This window comes from Pagrus pagrus, assembly GCF_965226575.1.
Source record: "Pagrus pagrus genome assembly, chromosome: 21".
NCBI lineage: Eukaryota > Metazoa > Chordata > Actinopteri > Spariformes > Sparidae > Pagrus > Pagrus pagrus.
The window spans coordinates 2178752-2200763 of record NC_140208.1 but is presented as its reverse complement, the minus strand read 5'-3'; the positions used below and the strand labels follow the sequence as shown (position 1 = coordinate 2200763).

Sequence of the window (22012 nt, the reverse complement as noted above, 5' to 3'; positions counted from 1 at the left end):
TATAAAAGTATAAAGTAATTAGTAAATTACACAACTTTAACCAACATTCAATTGGCTGATGTTTAGTGAAGTGACTTTTATCTTTTGCTCAAAGTAGAATCCCCCAAAAACATACTTGTGTACTCGAAGTTGCCTCATGGAGTTGCCATCGGCTTCAGAGATCACTCGGGTGTAGGAGAAGGGAAACCAGCCACGCCTGGAAGAGATGAGGAGGCACCAGATATTAACAGGTATCGGACACTAAATATAATGCTTTGTTAAAGCTTTTTTTAAAAAAAACCCTGATATCTGGACAAATAGTTTGTGACATTAGAAAAGTGAACTTGCAGAAGAGTCCGACTCATTTTAACAAAACCTTTCTTCGACTACATAAGACGCACTCACATCCTCGTCTTCTCGTTCTCTCCATAGTGCCACCCATCGCGAGCTTCAGGGACCAGCAGGGTGATCACATCATTCTCAGAGAAGCTGAGCAGGGTGCTGTTGTCACCAGCTGCATGGGAGAAGATGGCCTGGACTCGAGTTCTGCCGTTTCTCTCCAGCCCAGCAGCCATGGAGCTGGACCGGGGCAGCGTACGGGTCTCCGCTGGAAGAGGTGATGGAAGGAGAAACAGACAGATTTCAGTCTCACTTTTCTATAAAACACAAAAGAGTCACTAAACAGTCACTCTTAAAATTTAAAATGACTCAATTTATGAAACTTGCTCCTGTCCTACATCTATTTTTACTCATAATCTCTCTTTCTCGTTTTTAATATCACATCTCCTTGTATTCCCACTTGCTTTGGCCTGTTTCTTATTAAAACCTCACAGGTTCTGTGACGTCCGCACAGTATTTCATCAGCTCTCCTGGTAGATTTTATATCTGAGATGCATTGATACCATTCAAGAATACTTCCATAGTAAGCTGATAAACCACTGTAGTCGCTTATGAAGTTGTTAGAGGTTATTTAGGCTTTTTAGCAGCCAGGTGTTCTACTTTTATCACCAGCTAGTCACTTATCAGCAGGCAGAGTCACAGGGACTTCTTTACAAAGTAATCGAGGTTTTTGCATTGTTGGCATCCTTAAGATGTGTAGTCAACATTTCTGGATGATAACATTACATTTTGGCAATGGCAATTTTTTTATTGGCATATTTTAAAGCTGACTGCCCTCACGCCCACCGAAAACTAAGCAGCATATTTCAGCAACTAATGGGTCGAAATGATCCATTTTCTGAGGTGCTGGGTCAATTTATGATGTGACTAAAGCAACTCCAGGTAAAGGTGACATGGACGAGGTCAATCTTCACGTCCTTACTCAGTGTGGTCTTGCTCTTGGCTGGGGCGACCTTGCGCACAGGCAGGGTATTTGAGTAGACCTCCCCTCCATGCCTCTGGGTCTGCGGTGAGGCCTTGCCCTGGGCCACCTTGGCCTCCATCCACTGCTGGTAGTCATCTCCTCCATGAGCGCCGGCCGTGCCGTTCATGACCGCCATCGTTCCATCAACAGCTCCCATCAGCCTCTGCGAGCATGATGAAATGTGCATGCAGGAGATTAGAAATGCAAACCACCTCTCTCTCTTTACATCACCCAACAGCTGTTATGTAACATCCAATTACTCATTAATAAAAATGAGCAAGCTTGAGCGTGGATCTGGGTCAGGAGATGCTGATTAATGAAAAGACTACATTACAGTGTATGTTGGTTTAAAGATAAACATATGGAATAAATTCTGGGAGGCTGCAGAGAGTTTCAAAGTTTGTTTCATCTGAAAACATAGAACTGAATCTGCACCATGCTTTTTAATTAGAAGCTCTGGCAACACTGATGCAGCCTTTCATGTAAATCTTTTTTTTTTTTTCTGCCTTCAGTAACCAAGCCTGCAGGAGGGGGTAGTTTGTTAAAGAGCCCGAGGAGCTGAGGAATTTAAGCCTCTTCTGTGCAACAACCTCATTACCTTCACTAACGATTTCATTTGCAATCAGCAGAGTTTCCTGAGGATGCGTTAAGGGCTCCCATGATGCAGCATCATCACCCGGGAGCAACACCCCTCCACACACTCCGAGACCTTATTAAGGGTCTCCTTAGACAGCGCTTACCTGTGTGTGCTTCTGTCTCTGTGGGGGCCAATCTGAGTTTTAGGACGTGAATGAAGACTTGTTTGAAAAGGTGGGTGAGTCATGTTAGCTTTTTCATTTAGTCTCACTTTTTCTTTTAAGACTTGGTTTTAGTGCTCTAGGGAAAATGTCAGTCAGGGTCCTCACAAGGACAGAAGTTCAAAATTTGTGAGAAGCATTCGAGAAAAAGACTTTTTAAAGAGGGATATTTTACTGCAATAGCAAGATCCACAAACAGAACATGAACCCAGTGGCCCATGAATAACACAATTCACTCCAACTGCTGTTTCTATAACAACCCATTATCATATAAAACGGCTATGAATATGACTAAATGATGATTTGCAGGCAGTACAGACCTGCTGTCCCATGCCCCCACTGGCCCTCAGGGTAGCCAGCTCTGGAGGCACTGGCAGGGGTTTAGCACCGGGGATGGGCTCGGAGATGGGCATGCCTGGATGATGAGCACCAGGAGCCATGACGCCCGCCGCACCGCTCATCTGCTGGGCGAGGAACATGGCGCGATCTGGCAGTTTGTTAGGCTCGGCACACGCCTGCTGCCACATCGGGATCTTCTGGGTGAGAAGCTCCTTGCCCTAAAAAAAAAAAAAAAGGGGCTTGTGTTTTAGAGTTGTATAAGTAATGCTGCTTTGCTTGTATATTGAGCACACAAACTGTCTCTGGAGGTAATGCTGCTTTTGTAAATATTGGATGGAAGTCCCTATGGACATAAACATGGCATCATATTATTTACATTAGCCCAAGACTAATAGAGTAGGACAAGTAGATGCAGGCCACAAGAGATGAGAAGAGGGATGAGAGGCAGGAGAATAAAGTGAGAGATATGAATCCTCGTTATGAATGCACTCATTTGAGAAGCTCTGCTTGTGCTTGAAGAGCTGAGTAACATTCCCTCCATACATTATACAGTAGGGCAGTTACATAAAAGATACTTCTCATTTGCATTCATCATCAGTGAATAAATGAGGGAGTCCTGAATCCATAAATATTGGAAAGATAGAGGAGGAGAATCTGCTGCTCAAACAGTTTTAACTCCACCAGGCTGGTGTGGAGGATAAACACAGTGTGGTGCCAAGGTTGTCTGTCCCTGCTGAGTGTGTGTGGGCGTCAGGGTGTGGGTGGGATGATCAAATAAATTAACACATACACATACACATACACATACACATACACATACACATACACATACACACACACACAAAAAAAGTACAGCAAAAACAAATTCATACCAATGGGGTGCGCATCGCGTTACAGGGGATTCATGCCCGGACTGAAATCACTTTGAAGCTAATGACTTCTCTGTCACAGTGACATTCTTACTTCTTGTGGTCATTAACGATGACAAGATGTTGGATTAATGGAATTGGGATGAATGAGAAATCAACCATGTATTTCCATGTGTGTGCAGCAGAGCCTCACTCGGTGTTTCTTGCTGCTGGTAGAAATGATGAGTCACCATGACCTCAGTTAGTCCTTTCAAATCACTAAGGTAGAGCGTAGGTGGATCAGTGCCTTTACCAGTGTGCTGATAAAATCGACTAGCAGACGGTGGCTCGTTCTCCTTCATTCTTGCCTTCTCGCTCACCTACCGCAGCACAGGAGAACCGCTGTCTGACAGAAACTCAGTTTGTGGGAGATTTGCCAATTTGACTGTAAAGTCAAAAGAATGTAAAGACAGCTTTGAGACCAAAACATCAGTGGTGCTTCTGCACAATTTTGCTTGAAAGTATATTATATAATGTTTATTAGGGGTGTCACGATTCTGCAAATGTACAATTTGAAACTTCTTTCGGTTTTAAGATCACGGTGTGATTCGATTTTGGATTCAAACTTCTTTTATGCAGCACTGACGGCTATGCCATTGTTAGACTATGGCATCTGGACTCGTAAGGATTAATAGATCATCGGTTTTATGTTGTGACAACATTTACATTTTCAAACAATAAATCACTTATTGAAACAAAGTTTGGTTTCTCAAATCTGTCCAGAGTAAATCATCTTCCCAAACACATCAATAAAGGATCTCTAAAAATAAATAAAGAGAGATGAAGAGTTTGAAAAGGTGTTTCTTTATCTTTGGATGGGAGCAAATAGAAAGAGAATCACGGATCCTGCTTTTCATTTTGATAATTGAAATTTAAAACTCATTTCAAAATAATTTTCAATTTAGAATCAAAATTGCGACACCTGTAATTTTCATACAAATCATTCTTAGTGTGTTTGCAACCTGTTAACTACTCAAAATTTAAGTATATGCCCATAGCAACCACCTACAAAAAAAGCTAAGCCGGTGACGCCCTAGCAAGGTCCCAGAACAATGAGAGTGTGCAACAACACCCTCGCAACATTAAGCAACACTAGTAAATATTCAGTTCAAGCACATTTTGCTCTGGCAGCAACAACACTAAATTTATGGCTTAGTCTTGTGAATCCAACCCTTTTTTACTATCATCCATCTGCTGATCATTTTCTCAATTATTCTGGAGCCATAGAAAGTTTGTCATTCTTGCTTTAAAAAAACTGGAAATACAGTCAAGTTTCAACTGTACTTCATAACTGAGTTTGAGGCTATTTAAATCTTCTTCTGCTGTTTATGCATCATCACGCCAGCAGTTAGTGCTCTGCGCTTCCTCCCTCTGTCTATCAATCACTCATTCAGACACTTTCACACCCACACACAGCGATTCTGAACCAAGTGTTCTCGCAGAAGTAGGTCGTTCTCTCTCTCCCACCCCACCCCCTCCCCACTTCACCCTCCTCCTCCTCACCCACTCACCCGCTACTTCCACGACTCTCTCATTTCACTTTACATTTCCCCGATGTGAAGGGATGAGAGGTGGGTGGGAGATGCTTTTCTTATTAATTTCTCGGATAATAAACTCCTGACGAGCGATCTCTCCGTTGCACTGATGCATGTATGAAGCAAACAGCACAAAACATTTTCCTGAATGAAACGGGCGAATAAATGCAGAGCGTAACAGTTTAGAGAAAGAACGATGGGGCCAAAACTTACCTGCTCATTTAGTAGTTTTGAATGTGCAAGATGTATTTGTCCTACATTTGAAAATGTTTAGCTGTGATTGCTAACGACTGCACATTCTGGATTCTTCCATTGTATAACTTTGTGTCATATATGACAAAAATGTACATGTTACATACCTCCATATCCGATTCTCTGCTTTTGCAATAACACACTTTCACCATAATCAGTTAAGTTTCAGCTAATCTAATCACCCCTCATATCCAGATGTGAAACATAACAAGAAGTGATTCCCAAAGATCTCATCAAGAGAGTAGTAATTTGGTGGTTTGTCGGCTAAAAGACGTCTAGTTGACTTTGTTCAAACTGGGTACAATCGACATCACCAACAGGTAAGACTGGTGTTTGGCTGAAGCCCTTCCTTCTCACCTTGCCGTGGTAGGCACTGCCGTTCTTGGCTACGGCACACTGACGGTCCACCAGGAAGCAGTACCTCCTCCTCTCCTCGGACAGAGCGTTCTTGTAGCCCTCAGCGATGTAGTTGTCCAGCTCGCCCTGCTTGTTGCTGATGGCCTCCACATACTGGGGAGAGGAAGGAAAGGCATGGTAAGGGATGGTTACAAGGTTGGTGGGTAAGATGCCACGAACTGCAGTTTTAGGGCAACAACCCTGACCATAAATGAACCCAAATGACATCAGATGGATCTAATTTCAATTGAGGAGAATGTTTTTTTATTGTGGCTCTCAAAATAGTTGAACATCGCTTCCAATAAATCATGTCCCGGTTAGTTAATGGCGAGAGACAAATCATTTTTTTAACCCGTTTGAATTGTGCCATGAATTACACATACAAATTAATTTAAAAGATAATTTCTTAAGTAAAAAAAAGTCACAGTTTGTCATCATCGTGCAAGATTGTGAGAATATGTATTAAGGAAGACTTCACCCCAAAAGTCAGACAAGTGATGTCTTCTCGTTTAACACTCAAGTAACCTGGTGGAGCTGCTCCGCATACTAACTTGTGTATATTGGGCAAGATGAGAGAATGGGTTCACACAAAACTAAATGAAACTCTCACATGTGTAAATCATGGCATGATTGAAACTGTCGAACTGTTGCTCTCACGGGGCGGACTGGAAGGGGACAGACTTTGCCTGTCAATTATGAAAATTCGGTGAACAATTGAGGCTTTGAATGACTCAGGCAGATAATAGATTGTGCCCTACTAAACTAAACCAGGCATCACACGTGACAATCGTGACATATGAAAAGCAGACAAATTGAGCTTTCATGTACTGCTTTGAAAACCAAATTGCTGTGCATTTGGAAAATGTCACAGCACATCAGAGCTGAAAACCATGAATTAGAACAAAAGACATCAAGCTCCACAGACTGACTAATGACACATGTGTCTGTTGTGTGATAATGGTGGCTGGCTTTTTGTGTTTTCTGTAGATTGACTGAATTAGAGCACCTGCCTTTCCAACACTGTATCTGGCTTTTAAACCCATTCACCTTTCACTCCTTCACAGCCCACTGAGTCCGCTCAGTGCTTTGTTTTGGAGGTACAGGCTGCTCCTCTCCACCAAACAAGTGGGACCACTCATCCACATCTAGACGCAAAAGGTAGAATGTAGTGAACTTTTTTCTCAATTCTCATGTAACCGAAAGCTTTTAAGATTCCCACGGTGTCGAATGATGTGAAACGGCATTCTCAACATGCCAGACGGCGCGGAGCTCCTGGATAAGGTGTTAATGATCGAGGCTGGGTTGTTTGCTGAGAAGGAAGCGGCCTACACACCATCATTAACAACTGGCTGATCTAACCAACACCAGTTCTGCACAAAGCAAATGTCTAGATGCAAAAGATGAATCTCTGGTGCTGAGATATGATAATAAATGTGGGCTTTAAGTTACCTAATGCTGTAATCACCAACACCAAAAACATCACCAGATGGGCTACTTAGCTAATAAATTAAGCTAATTTATGTATGCATTAGATGGTTTTTCTGCCTCATCCACAGGCTAATCGAAACAAAAAAAGGATGTATTAAATAGGCCAATGTGTAATTTTCTAACTAAATAATTCAGATATTTCACAAAGTTTTTTGTTTTTTGACCTCCTCCTCCTCCTACTACTGCACTGGAGGGGTGCTTCAAGAAGCAAAGCACCACTGACAAAGCTGCTGTATTTGAGTCATTGGAAATAAGAATGGCTGCTAAAATCATAGCAGATGTTGTACAAAAGGGAACCTGTAATGCAGTTATAGTGAGCTAGTATTAGTAAATCTGCAATAAGACTCATAAACCAGGATGCAGGGACATAAAAAGCTGCAGGGAAGCAACTTGGTCACTGAACATGAAGGATTGCTTCATACAGTAAATGTGTTAAATCAGCTGTGAACATGCGTCTGTACAGGCTGAGAGATCTAATTAAAAGATGATCTGAGCGGAGACAAAAATACGACAGTTTTCAAAGGGCGTATAATTTTGATCTTATGTAATAAATGCACAGAGAATAGAATTAACACAGCCAGGGCGAGATGCTCATTTCTCTGAAGTGGCCCTGATCATATTATTCATTCGATCATAATCTTGCAGAGCCGGCTTCACTTCCTCTGAGAAAATAACACTGCTAGGAGTTAAAATTAGACCATTATGATAAGATGCAGATTTTCACTGTGGTTTATAAAATACAGGGTTCATCATGGGTAAATTGGTTAACCGAACCACTCATAACTATTTGATGCGTTTACATTTGACTTAATCTGACACATTAAAGAGGTTAAGTTGTTGCATTGTTTATGAGGTATTTGGTTTTGACCACAAGCAACTGTCGACTTCTGTTTCCACTGATGCTCGTCAGCCAGCGATTATCCTTTACTAGAAGGATAAACCCTTTAGATGAACCCTTCACTTAGGTGAGGTTCTGTGGAAAATCTGTCAAGATAACAGACTATCCATAAAGTTAACTCCTCCATATCCAACTGCTTCACCTCTCCACTCAGTCTATATTACACCGTCACTGTCCACATCCTCTCCAGCTTCACCTCGTCACCCTCTCACTGATTGACTGTCAGTTGTGTCTCTGTAGCGACACTAATAGTCCCGGATTGACAGGAAAGACGAGACAACAGCCACAGACACCCAGCAATTAATCTGATCCTTTCCACCTTCTATACAAACTCATACAAAGAGGGAAAAAATTAAAAGTGAGAGGAAATGTAGTGACTCATCAGTATTAAATACAAAGGTGGACTAAAGTCATGCAAAGTCCTGATATGGAAATAATATGATAATAATTTTACAAATTACTTTGCTGAGACACAGTTAATAGTTTAATCAAGAAAATTTAAATAAGTGCCAGGATATTTAGACTATTCAAAATCTGACATATGAATCTGTGAATGACACCTGAATTATTTTGTTATGACAAACCATCAAATCTAAAGCTCAGTGCTGTCTTAATTAACTTCTCTGTGGTGTTAATGAGCAGCGGTAAGATCGCTTTTCTTTCAGATTTATAAGTTGGAAAAAAGTTTTTAAAAGGTAAAAATGGTTAAATATATACAAATTCCATCATAATATAGTACTTAAAGAAGAAAATGTGCATGAAAATAATGACAATGGTATTTTATCAGTCTTTTATTGTATCACTATGATTCATAAGCCAAGATATTTTCTACATATTTCTGTGGTAAATGAGATTTTAAGACCAATTTTCGTTGTTTTTTCACATCACAGGTTTCCTGTGCTCTCTTGTATAGCGTCTAGTTTGTGCCACAAGTCACTTTCACTGGTGGAAACTCGGTTTATATACCGACGTGCCACATGGAGGAGCCACAGTGTCACCTCAAACCTTTAAAATCTGTCATCTCTCATTCACCAGTGTTTGAACCTTACACATTTCAGGCTGGAGCAACAATTCAAAATGCAACCAGAGGGGACTTTAAAAGGAAATCATATTCAATACATGAATATGATTATTCAGCCAGAAAAAGAAACTGTGCCTAAGAACTAAAGAAGGTCCTTCATGTGGGCGCACAATGGCTGAACATGCACCGATCACCCACAGTGAACATTAAATGGTGACAAGCCGGAGTGGCAATATAGCGGAGAAAGATGAAGGCCACTTATGATTCATAAACTGTATATATGGCGGAGGTGGAGAGACCTTTAAGAAGCCCACGAAAAACACACAGCAAGCGACCGTGTTGATCAGATTCAGACCCACATGCTGAGGTCGGGGGAACCGCGAGGGAGCTGTCAATCACCAGAGAGTGACGGGCTGAGAGATGGAGGCGGGAAAAACTGCCAGAATACTGAAGAATGTTTGCAGCTTTGAGTGCAGTTTACAGATACTCTGCGTAAACTAGACTGAAAGACACAAAAGAGCCACAAGAGAAAGTTAATGGGTGGTTTACCCCGGAGTCCGTGTGAGTGCTTTGCTTTGTTTCCTTGTCTGTTAAATTCCTCATGATTTTACAACCGTGCTGGAAAGCCCCTCGACACAAACACCATTTAGAGATAAAACAGGAAGCAGAAGCTGTAGCGCCCGTCTGTTTCGCCCTGATGATAAAGTTATCCTCACCTGGAATCAGGTAGATACAGTTTCTGTTCACAGGAAGTAAGGCCAGTCCTCTCATCTTTGGACAATGTGCTATTTTTGGTGAAAAAATATTTCCTCTTGTTATTATTACCAGTGCACTTCTAATGCTGCGACTCGTGAATATTGTCAGTATCAAACTGATTGTTCTGCGAAACGTTTTTTCAATTAAATGACTAATTGTCAAGTCTACAAAATATTCAACAAATTCCAAACAATGCCCGCCGAAATTTCCAGTGTGAGGTGGTAACTTCAAATATTTTGTTTGTCCGACAACAACCCAGAAACTTCCAATATTAAATCATAAAACTGAGGGAAAAGAAGCTCATTTTGAACATATCATCCGAAAACCAATCATTAATTCTGTTTAATCTTATTCCTCAGCTCTGACACTGTACGAGCAAGAATACTATATAGGACATCATATGTTTAAGTGCCATATGCAGTTTTATAACATATCCCTGGAGAACACCACTACTTTCATATACACATTAAAGTACATTAAACCACCACAGCTGAGTCCCTTTTCCATTATTCAAGTAGTTTCAAAACATCAGGCCTGCTGCATGCCGTGTACACATGTTGTGATCGCGACACGGAGCCCTAATTAGATTCCAGCTGGACTTTCATGCCTCTGCCAATCAGCCGCTGCTCGCCTAAAGCTCCCTCATTACACTAAATAGAAATCGGGCCAAAAGCTGCTCCTGGTTTTTGCTGACAGTGAGCACAATCAGCATATAAGACGTGTGCTGGGAGGGAGAGTGTGTGCTTCTGTGTCCAGTATTTATTGACTTATTTTATATTAAAGATGGTGAACCATTGGTGCAAGAAAACTCTGTCTGCAGGGCCTCTGCTGAGTATAAAACATGTAGAAACTTTCGCTTTAACAGATTTAATAGTAATTATATTTAAACCTAAAACAGAATGACATGAGATGTTTTCTTGGCATTAAACCAACCCCACCATGAGCTAAAACAATACCTGCTGCTCAAATGAATTTGGATTTTCCTCAACTCGACATCTCAAACTGATGAACCTCTTCTCTTTGTTTCAGTGAGATAAACTGCCAACTGACTGAAAGTGATAACAGACAATTGGGTTAACTGGCTATGAGCCTCCTGTCAGCTCTAAAAAATGGCTCTCAGGATGGAGCTGATTTGGTTGTTTGTGGCCTGATGCCAGCCATCTTTTCTACATACAGTAAAGCACCTTTTAGAGCCATCTCAGCTGCAGTCAGAGATCTCTGTGGACAGAAAGTTTAAATGTGATTGACAAGAAGCAGAACTGGCTGTCACGGTTCATCTGGAAAACAACTTCTGGCTTGAAGGATGGCAATCTCATTCAGTATGTCTAGGAGCTTGACAGAAGCTCAGACAACAATTTAAAAAAACACCAAAAATACTTTAAATTCTATTTTTGTACACAAAGTACAGAAAAAATTCAACCACTTTTAATGGCCCGTGTCTATTTAGAGTATGTCTATTTTTTTTTGCTAAAAAAATTGCTAAATGAGGAACATAATGAATAGTTGTCAGGGTGTTGATGTTAGCGTTTAGCTCAAAGTACAAAATGTTTTTGAAACACGAGAACACAAAAGGGAAACCAAGGGACATCAGGAATCATGGCCGCTGAGCTGGGTCAGTGCGGCTAATGTTTTCCTTAGCGTGGTTTTATAATCCTCATCCCATCCCTCCTTTTTATCAACTACCCCTCCTCGTTGTTGTCTTCCATAAAAACATCTCTCATTTCATGGCGTGCTACCATCTCCTCCGATCACATTTCACTAAAAACGTGTCAGAAAAAAGAAAGACAGTTGTGAACAGGTGAAAGGTGTTTTCACGCATCATTCACAGGAAATCCCCACTTTCTCTTCAGTCATCATGGCTTTCTTCTCGTGATGGGATGCTAATTATGTGTTTAATTGGTGTTACTACTCTGCACTCACACGGGGATTCACATGGAGAAATATCTGCTAAAGACGTCTTTATAATGGAAACGGTAGATACACACAAAGAGAGAGATCTCGCTATGACAAGAAACTTCGACAAAATGCAACAAAATAGCTTCCTGCTGCTCAAACCCTCTGACTCCTGATGTAATGTCTCCTCTTCTGCTGGCAATTCAGCTGACTTTTCAGTTCAAGTGCCACAGGCATGAATCATAATCACGGCTGCAACATCTGATTATTTTCGATATTGATTCATCTCTAGAATGTACCGTTTACCAAATAATCATTTAGTCTGTGAAATGTCAGAGCACAGTGAAAAGGTGACGTCTCAGTTGCTTTGAGCTGCTTGTTTTTCGGTCCGACCGAGAGTCCAAAAGTCAAAGATAATCTGTTTATTTGATATACAAAAAGAAAAAAGGAGCAAATCCTCACATTTGAGAAGCTGAACCCAGAAGACGCCTGGTGATTTAAGCCTGATAAATGGCTTAAACAGGTGGTTAAAAAGCTATATCTGCACGTCACCCTTTAATATTATGCAATACAGAGTAGGTTGCGCGTCTATGAGCTGTGTACAGTGATGTTTGGTTTGTTCTCTCATCTGAATAATGTGTAGAGGCTCAAAGAGCTAAAGGATTGTCACCATTAATGAATCAAATCTATCAGGGATTAATATTCTGCTGATTGACCAATTGTTTCAGCATGTTTCTGCACTCCTTACTTTGAAAAACAAGAAAATGATGCAGGGACTATGCAGTGGAAGTGGGAGGGAGTGATTTCTTTAACACTGGCATCATCTAAAGTCACAAATGACCCCTTTTCCACCAATCATGCTTCTCTAACAAATGTACCAGGAGATTTATCAGGCTGTATATTGTGCTCAGGCAGCAGCTCAGTGCTTTATGGCCCCTGAGGGACACCGTTGTGAATCGGTGACTTCCCATCGCCTATAGTTTTAATACTTACATTAGTCATGAGCAGGAAGAGCGAATTGAGATTCCTTTAATCTGTGATGGGTTTTTTTTATTCTCGCTGCTCCAAAAAGGCACCAGTATGCGGTTGCATCACTTAATTAAATGTTGGACCGTGGAGGGAAGCATGAAGCGAGCAGGAGGCTTTATTGGAGTGCACAGCCTCGTTTTGTAGAAGCAAATGAGCTAACACACATCCACAAAGGCAAGATTTCAGGCTTCGCACAAACATACTGAAAGCGTACAGTAGGTACCCAGACGAATATATGCACCATATTGTATGTTCAAGGAGGCAAATCTGTCTTTTATGTTCGTCTGGTCGTTGTTGTCTCCTGTTCCTGCCAAGACCTGGTTCCCATGACGGCCCATATGACGCACAGTGGGAATCTGGCTACCAACCACAATGTCTCCCTCTGAATATACAGTACACATGCTACTCAGGAGGTCCACAACACACGGGTGCAAATCAGACAGCGCTTCGAGTGCATGGATTGGCCAAAAATGTACAATTAGTGTATTATTTTGATTGTAAAGGGTTAGTTTTGTGGGTTAGAAGTAAATTCAAAATACACTATGACAGACTGAGATGAATGGGCTGAAAATAACACATACCTACATTGTGTCATCCTGTAATGTATGCGTCAAAATAATTTGAAAGATGCTATAATCACAAAAATTGTACACATGTCGGCCTTAGCAGAGTCAGGATCAAGGTCGGCATCAAAATACTTCAGGAACACTTCACATATTTCTCATTAAAATCTCTTAAATGCCAAATGAATCCCTTGGACCTTGGCCCATAGCTGAACAGTTTATTTACATATTTCACTGAAATATTTAAAAGCTTTGAGAGCTCCTGCTGGATGCAGGATTTTAACTGTTGTATCTGTTGTTGTAATGTTTTAATGTTATGTTTGTATTGCATGTGCTGCACAAAGTGTTCTTCGTGTCCAATAGTGTTTGTTTCTGTTAAAGTGATGTTTTTTTTATGTGTGCAGACTCTTGGAAGAGATCCTAATAAAAACAAAAATCTAAATCAAAAATCGATATCACATCATGCTGGAGGCAGCAAACACACATGAAGGCACACTTAAAGCGGCTGGTGTCTCAGCCCAGACCTGTTCATTCACACCTGATAAGCCGTTAAAGCCCAGAGGAATTGCAGGACTTTGGGGCTCAATGTTCCCATGCTGTTGTTCCTCATAGCTCCATGTATCGATTTTTGTAACAACAGGCCCGGTCGGCCCTTTCACGCTCCACCAGCCATCCATTGAAGCAACACTAACAATTACACAATAATTACCTCCCCTGCTGCTCCTACAGAACGGCATGGGGCGACTGCCTCAGCCTCTGGAAGTGCTGCACAATTAGCTCTTAACCTCTGACACAATGTTTTCTCTGCACTGCCATGATGAGTTAAAACCATAAAGTGTCATTTACAGTATCGGTTTAGCTTCTCATTCACGCACTGTGTGTATAGGCTTTAGTTAAACGCTTTGTTGTGTTGCCGGTTTGATCACAAGTCTGCATTATTTCTATTGGCCAGCAGGGGGGCTACACTGGTTTCAAGAAGAGGTTTGATTAAACTTAAGCTTATGAGAAAATAACCCTACTTCTCACTTAATTTATTACCTCAGTAAACGGTTTCCTAATGACTTCATGGTCTCATTCCCTCGTTTCAAGTCCTCTTCAGTGCAGCATTATGTTCAGTTTTAATTGGCTACCTTGTGATTGGCAAGTTGCTACCATGGATAGAGGTGTAGCCAAGCATATCCTCCTTAGCTCCACTCTCTAGTCCAAATATGTTCACTTTCAGCTCCAAAAAACCAAGATGGCAACGGACGCAGTGCCAAACTCAAGGCTTCAAAACTCAAGGCTGTCAACAACTTAATTAAATTTATTCTGATCCTTCAAAAATTCTTGACCTATCATCCTATCATATCATCATCTATCATCCTACCATGCAATTACATTTCATTGCAATTCTTTCAAAAGTGCTCCTGTTTTGGGGCCTCCTGACAGACCAGCAATCCAAGATTCACAGCATGTAAGTGCTTCATCCTTGGTTTGAATCAGACCTCGGTCTCACGTCATACCCTACTCAACTTAACTGTCAAATGAATCACAAATGCCTCAACCTAAAAAACATGAATCTAGGTGCATCTGCTGACACAATATCATGTGATTGTATAGGGACTCAACAATATCTGATGTGATAAAATCAGTAGCTGCAGTTTACTTTATTACAATCTTTTGAAGGAGCATTCATCGTATTCCCGCGTGATGTCTGTTGAAACGCCACTGTGGAGCTGCAGCTGAGCATGTTTTTGCTGTGTACAACATTGTGCAGACAAGCTGTCAGTGGGTGAAGCCCCATATTCCCCGTTTCATTGTGAGTTTAATTATTTGCATCACATCTGACAGCTTAAGTGCTGACAAGGCAGAAAGATAACAATAGAAGTCCATCAGCAGATAGCCGAGGTATTTCTCCTGTCGGCCCATTCAGAACCCGGCTGAATGGAAGAAGAACTTGGTGTGTGACATTTTAATAGGCAGAGGGTTCATCTGTCACTAAATGTTTCGGTTCAAAACCTGACGAACATTGATTTTTTTTACTTTCGTCAATTCTGGCTAGAAAAATTAAAAATCAAATCTAGATTAAAGCTCATTATTGTCATCTTATAAGTGACCACACACACACATACATGCACCTGGAAGTCACGCACACACCTACACAAGCTTTCATCATAAAGATTTATAGAGACAAAACTTCCCATCATCCTCTCCTTTGTCTCCCTCGCCTCTCTCTCACTCTCTCAGCCTCTCAGCCTGTCATTGTGCTGAGGAGCAGCTGATTGGACAGACAGCACATCACAGGAGCAGGTTGTGTAAGAGGGCACGCCCACCATGTGTCACCGCAACACCTACAGACGGGGCAAAGAGACTCGCACCGTCTCCTCACGCCTCCGCTCAAGCAGTTACCTGAACATGAGGGAAATCAACCCCTCCACCTGCCCTAGATATCATAAACAAACATTATGTAACGCCGATAAAGTGCAGCGGCTAATGAGATAGAAGTAAACAGTCAAAGTTATCAGACTTCTTCGGCAGCGTTTAATTGAAGTCTCATTATATTTACTGTGTAACTGTTTTTTCACGTTCCTTTGTTCTACAGCTTTTTATCTATTTAAAGCTGAGGCAGACAATTCAGGAGAAAGATAGTTGATTACTGATTATATCAATCCCAGGTCATCCCCCTGGCCAACCCAAAGCATTATAAATCCCACTTCTATTAATTACCCTTATTGATTCCTGATCAACTTTTGTCGAATATATAGAACATTTATATAGAAATACATTTCAGCATACAGCTGGCGTTTCCACCCATACGTAAAATGATCCTTTCACAGACGTTATATTAGCACCGTCGTCATCTTTCTTCCTGAAATGAAGCCGCCATCACTCTTTGTTGCCTGCAGCGTAGATGTCACTGTTGCAATGCACAACTGACAGAAATAAATGCCGGCATTGACTCCTCAGCACTCCACCATGAGAAATAGCTCTCCAATCCAACTCCAAGCTGGAATCCGAAACTATAATAACTATAGAGAAACGGCATATCTTCCTCCTTGTCTTGTTTGCTTATGTCGGTCATAATGAGGGGTCAGTGTTAAATTGAGGCTGTTAACTCATAACCAGTTAAAAGTTCCCTGTATGCATGCTTAAAAATACTTTGCAAGTGCCGTTTGATGTCCTTGATGAGGACCACAGACTGACTAATACTGTTCAAATTTTGATGCATTTTCTAAAAAAGAAAATCCTCAAATGTTTGACACAGTGGGTTCAAGTCATAACCTTCACCATCTCCATTTCTCTCCCTGTGAAGAGCTTCTCAGACTGGCACCCAAACTGCTTGTTCCCAGTCGGGGGTCCCAACCCATTCAGCTCAGCATGTCCTATCCCATCAGCACCGGCAGCAGCCACGGATTACCGGGCGCACTGAAGCTCAAATCCCATCAGGAGGAGGCAAAAGCATCTGTGTGTGGCACACTGAAGAGTCAGCATGAGTTCACTAAAAGTCTGCGCTGGTGATTCTAATTCTGGTTTTGCTGAAATAAAGATTAAGTAAATTATGAGAAAGTAATGTTTTCTCGAGAGGCTGACTGGCAGGTCGTCTGAACCACACACTGGGCTGGAGCCAATAGGATCATCTTCTCTTGGCACTGGCTGTTGTAACCATGTCCGGCTTCTTTTTATACAATGACCTTCCAACTGGCCATAAGGATCCTCTATGAGACTCACTGAGCCACAAAAAGAGCTCTAAACCACAGAAGCAGCAGATACCGTAGTTTGCACCATTCATAACATCAGACAGTTCAGTCTCCTACACACATCTGAACACACACAGACACACACACACTGACCTGCATCTCCTTGTCTCCATATTTGGAGGGGTGCTTGCTGCCCTGGCTCTTCCTGCGCAGTTTCTTCAGCTCCGCCTGACACTTCTCCAAACTCTCCCCTTTGCTCTTGTGCTCCATCTGGTACTTCTTCAGCGCAGCCTGAGGGGGGCAGCACAAAGTCAGCAGGGGCACAGCAGCGCTCGCATGCCTCAGCATCCGCGGATGATATTTTAGACTGACATACATTCATTTCAAACTGTTGTGACAAGTGGTCAGCTCCCATTTAACTGAAGGATTATGATGCATCGGTTATTCTCCCTCTCATATAGCCGTTTGTTTTCTTCTTGATTCTGTATTCTCTAATTAGGGCAGTTAAACTGTTACCGTACCAGGCTCAAAAAATCTGTTTACAGTGCCCCCAAAGACTAAAATGTGTTATAGTGCCCATATTTTTTTTTTCAGGAAATCATAAAATGTGTAACACTGAGGGGTTGGATTTAGCAGATTAACAATTTAGTGAATACCACAATTTGGTACAGTGACTTTAAAGTGTGATTTTTGTTAAAATGGTGAGTGACGCCCATGTGGGTTTGTGTTGTAGTTATCATTTTTATTTTTTACCTGCCCCCTAAAATGTATTATTTGTTATAACATCAGAGTTGACTGCACCCCAGATCCAAAATTAAGGTTCAGCGCTGCCAACATTTGTTTTCAGGGATTACAAAACTTGTCAGTGCCCCCAGATTTTTCACAAATTTGTTACAACATCCTAAACTGTCACCCAATTCTAACACTAGGTGCCATAACGGACACCGAGAAGTAAATCCTTCACATGAAAATGTGAAAACAATGTGATAATGTTTGAGCGAACAGAGAATTATCACTTGAATTTGCAGCTTTGCTCTGCTTTTCATCTCACTGAGACATCCGGTTCCCTAAATGTAAGACCCTGGTTTACTCTTACTGCTTTCATAATGTCATGTTCTGTTTCCAGCTCTATAGAGATCTAAAAACCCAATGTACACTACCTGCCCAACACCAAACAGCAGACAGCAACAGTTAAAGCCCAGCTAGTGAATGTGGAGTGGAGTAGATATTGGAGGCCATTAGCAGAAGTCAGCATAGAGTCAGGGAGTGAATTTTGGACAGGTGGTCAGAAACATGTCTGCTGAATATGTAAATAAGCAACTGTCTGCTAACACATTTGCCATATTGACTTAAAACGTGATATGTACATACAGTGTTAACAATTTTTTACCACTTCCCCCAAAGCCCCAAAAAACTGTTTAGATGATCCAGTTTTAAATTTATACATTTTCATTTTCTGCTTTTACTGAGGATGGTCAGAGGGGCTGGAGCCCATCCCAGCACACACTGGGCAAGAGGCAGGGTACACATGGATATGTCGGCAGGCTTTCACAGAACTAGGATGTGTGCCTGTGAATATATTATACAGAGTCAACGTGACATATACACAACATAAAAGAAATATGCAAATCAGGCCTTCAGAACACACTCGTAGATCCCCTGTTTCAAATGATGTAATGATTTTTTGGGAATGATTCCAATCTACTGATCACCATAAATTAATTTGTCTTTTTTTTTTTTCTTCTGCAAAACAACTCATTCTCACAGAATGAGTCATAATTCACAGGGCTGAGTGGGAAGTCATTTATGTAACTTGCTGCAGTGGTTTGGATGAAAGCCGGTGGGAAATTAAGGAGAGAGAGTGCATTTTGTCTCTGGCCAACGATTTTATGAGAACATGGTTCATACTTTATTCCCCATAACGTCACTCTCTGGAGAGGGCTAAGTGACACAGAGCCGAGTTAAAAGTGGTGTTTCATTCAAGCACATACTGGGTCAGGAATACCGTTACATAATGAATCAGAGTGTGATGCTGTGTGAGTCTCCTTGAGTAGATATGATCATGATTGGTGCTTTAAATACCAGAGGTGAGTAACCGAGTCACTGTTTTCATGAGTTACAACTTGACTTGACAGGAAACAAATGACATGATATCTCACATGACTTGTCCTTTTTTTCATTTTTCAAGCAAAAATGCCCCAAATTTGCTGGTCCAAGCCTTTTAAATGTATAGATTTCCACTGACAGCCACAACTCTGACATATGAACACCTTATAAAAAGGTATTATTCTTGATGTATTAGCCAACAATCAACTATTCATCTTCCTCTCAGCTTTGGTTTGGTCTCCAAAAACTCCTGAGAAAATATCTGGTTCTTTAACTGCCACATGTTTCACCTACTCCTGTTTGTCTGCTGTAAAGTGCAGGGCATGTAGTGTATTATATAGAGAGTTTATCAGAATAAGTTGCTGGAAATTAGGTTGAAGAGAGTGCTGAGACCGAACCAAACAATATATGTCCAAACGAGTGAGCAGCAATCAGCAAAGCTGCAGAGTTAGGGTGATAATTTTGTGGTTTGGCTCATGAAACAAAGACCAGCTCGATAAGGACGGAGCACTCTGTCAATATATAACTGAACATCAAGAAGTGCATCTCACGTTCAGGTAGCGTGCATCCAGCTCGACCTTCTTCTCCAGCTCTGTGAGCAGCTCGTTGTGGAACGACTTCAGCTGCAAGACACACAGGAAAACAAGAACAATGCAACAACTGAAACCTCAAGTAATTATAAGCACAACCACAGAGGATTATTTTCGAAAAGGAATGTAACGCTGCAGTGTTGTGGCGCAAGAGCGACTTGAACGAATGTATTTGTGTTGCCATCGGAAATGTCACACCCAAAGGATTAGAGGAGGATGTCTGGTATGTACATGCGTGCCAAAGTCAATTTACTGTCCCGTCATCTGTGACATCTGGACCCATACAACACATTTCAAGTGAAAAACAACCCTCAGCGATATATCTACAGTATTGTCACACTTAGTGAGCTCTCGCTGTTTTTGTTCCTCTCTTATCATCCCTGTCTGTCCTATCAGTCCCTGTTTGAAGACTTAACGTTTTCTTAAGCTACTATCAGCAGGATATTTGCAGGAAAAGAAGGAACTGCGTCCAATTAGTTGAAGAGGAACATTGACTTAATTTCCTGGAAATGCAGACAAAACTGTTTATGGGTCTCAGTGAAGAGTAAGGTCTGAACTGTGTTGTAAAAGTCCTCATATTTTGCATTTATTTCCAGTCCCTCTGGTAAATAAACAAGCATCCGTCAATACCTAAATCGTATGTTGTACTGTTGAGTAAAAAACATCATTGGATCTTGGACATCCATTACCCAACAGGATGAGAAAACATAATTTAAATACCTTTTATAAACACACTTTGCATAAAGATTAAAGATCCTCACTTCTTCATCTCTCGGTTGGCTGAACGTTGCCTGCTAATGTTGCCACAATTGGCCAATTTACTCACTTGAAGATTCAAATAAAGATATTTGGAGAAGTGAATTTAAAAATGTTTTCAGTCTGTAATGGGCTGTAATTTACATATCAGAGGATCAGTAAACAAAACAAACTTAACTGAAGCTGCTGCCCTCAGAAAAAAAAGGTACTCTAGAAGCTACCCAGCACAGTGAAGAGTGTGTTTTGCTGAGTACTGAATATAAAAATATATATTGTGATGTGGAGACTCCAAACCAACTGGTCCACAATCTGTTTGATTCCCAACTCGTGGCTTAAGAAGCGCTGATTTTAGCAACACCGCCACCACCATCACCACATGCTCACCATCTCTTCAAGCTGGATCTGGATCTGTCTGTGCACTTCAGCCATCTGAAAGAGCACCTCCCCTGCAGCGAGAAAACAAAGAAAAGAAAAAGACAATAAACAAAAAGAGGGAGGGGAGGGGGAGAGAGAAAAGAGAGAGTGATATTAAATCTTTCCAATGTCTGTGAGAGCTACATACATCGTGCAAAAAGAGACCATGCAGCCACACAGAACAGATGAGAGACAGGTGTATGGTGTCGAGGGAGGAGGAGGAGGAGGCAATGGACAGGATGAAACATCTGTCATGACACTGATGGAGCAGACGTAACTCAGTGGTGAGAAAATCAAAAGAACATGACAGAAATACGCAGTGCAGACAGGATGAATGATAAATCAAAGAGTTAACCAAGAAATCTACTGAATGTTTTAAATACTGAAACCAAGGGTTTTCCATATTACCAAGAGCTTACAACTGTACTGCTAATAAACACACAGGAACAGCAAGATAAAAGAAAATCTTTAGAAATAAAGTATTTTATCTTTGCACTAAGACATATGCCTTACTACAACATAACAGGGGGAAAAACACCAAAAAGCAGAACCCAAAGAAAAGAAGTCAAACGTTAAAGAAAGAAAAAACGAAAGAAAGAAAAAACACAAAAGATAAGTAAAAGATGATTCATGCAGCCAGGGAGGTGCGTGTCTTAAGATACCTACATGCTGCCTCTTCTGAATATGCAATGCATTGTAAAAAAAGGAACAAAAAGATCTAGTTTGAGCAAAGAACAGAGGGATAGAGATCTGGAGAGACAGTGACAGATCAAACTACCCCAAGAAAAATGAGACACACGACAGGTTTTCACACAGAAAAACACTCAGACAGGCAATTAATCAGACCCTCCACTTGTTTACACAGTGTCTACTGATCTATGAGAGCCCAAACACACACTGGATTATTAGACTCAGGCTGATATTTGAACATCCAATAATTATATCAACATTATCAGATGTTATTTAGTTTCTCTATTGTTTTTACAGAAATACAACATTCCTCAAAGCTGGTTGTCAAAAAAGTGGAGCCTAACCAATGCACGGATATGAATGTAAAAGAAATCTGACAATAACTTTAAAACAGTAGCATCGTTACATAACTTGTCCGCTAGAGAGCACAGAACAATATCTGTAAGACCAACATATTTTAAATCTCTCTCTTTGTTCACATCAAACATGAAGCAAACATTTTATTTGGCGCAATTACACACAATTCAAAGTGTATTAGCGTGAATTTACAATCAAAAAGTTA

General features: G+C 41.1%; 1 protein-coding gene across 3 annotated transcripts in view; it reads right to left on the bottom strand.

Annotated features, from left to right (window-relative positions):
* The window catches only part of baiap2b (BAR/IMD domain containing adaptor protein 2b), a 71003-nt gene that overhangs the window by 8969 nt on the left and 40022 nt on the right, over nucleotides 1-22012 (bottom strand). For all 3 annotated transcript variants that reach the window (XM_084341684.1, XM_084341683.1, XM_084341682.1), the window contains 8 exons: nucleotides 20731-20792; nucleotides 19552-19623; nucleotides 17048-17185; nucleotides 5531-5683; nucleotides 2460-2696; nucleotides 1301-1505; nucleotides 385-586; nucleotides 116-196 (listed from right to left, as the gene is read on the bottom strand). In XM_084341684.1, coding sequence (XP_084197810.1) covers nucleotides 116-196; nucleotides 385-586; nucleotides 1301-1505; nucleotides 2460-2696; nucleotides 5531-5683; nucleotides 17048-17185; nucleotides 19552-19623; nucleotides 20731-20792 — 1150 coding nt within the window. Of the gene's footprint in view, nucleotides 1-115; nucleotides 197-384; nucleotides 587-1300; nucleotides 1506-2459; nucleotides 2697-5530; nucleotides 5684-17047; nucleotides 17186-19551; nucleotides 19624-20730; nucleotides 20793-22012 lie in introns of those variants that run through there.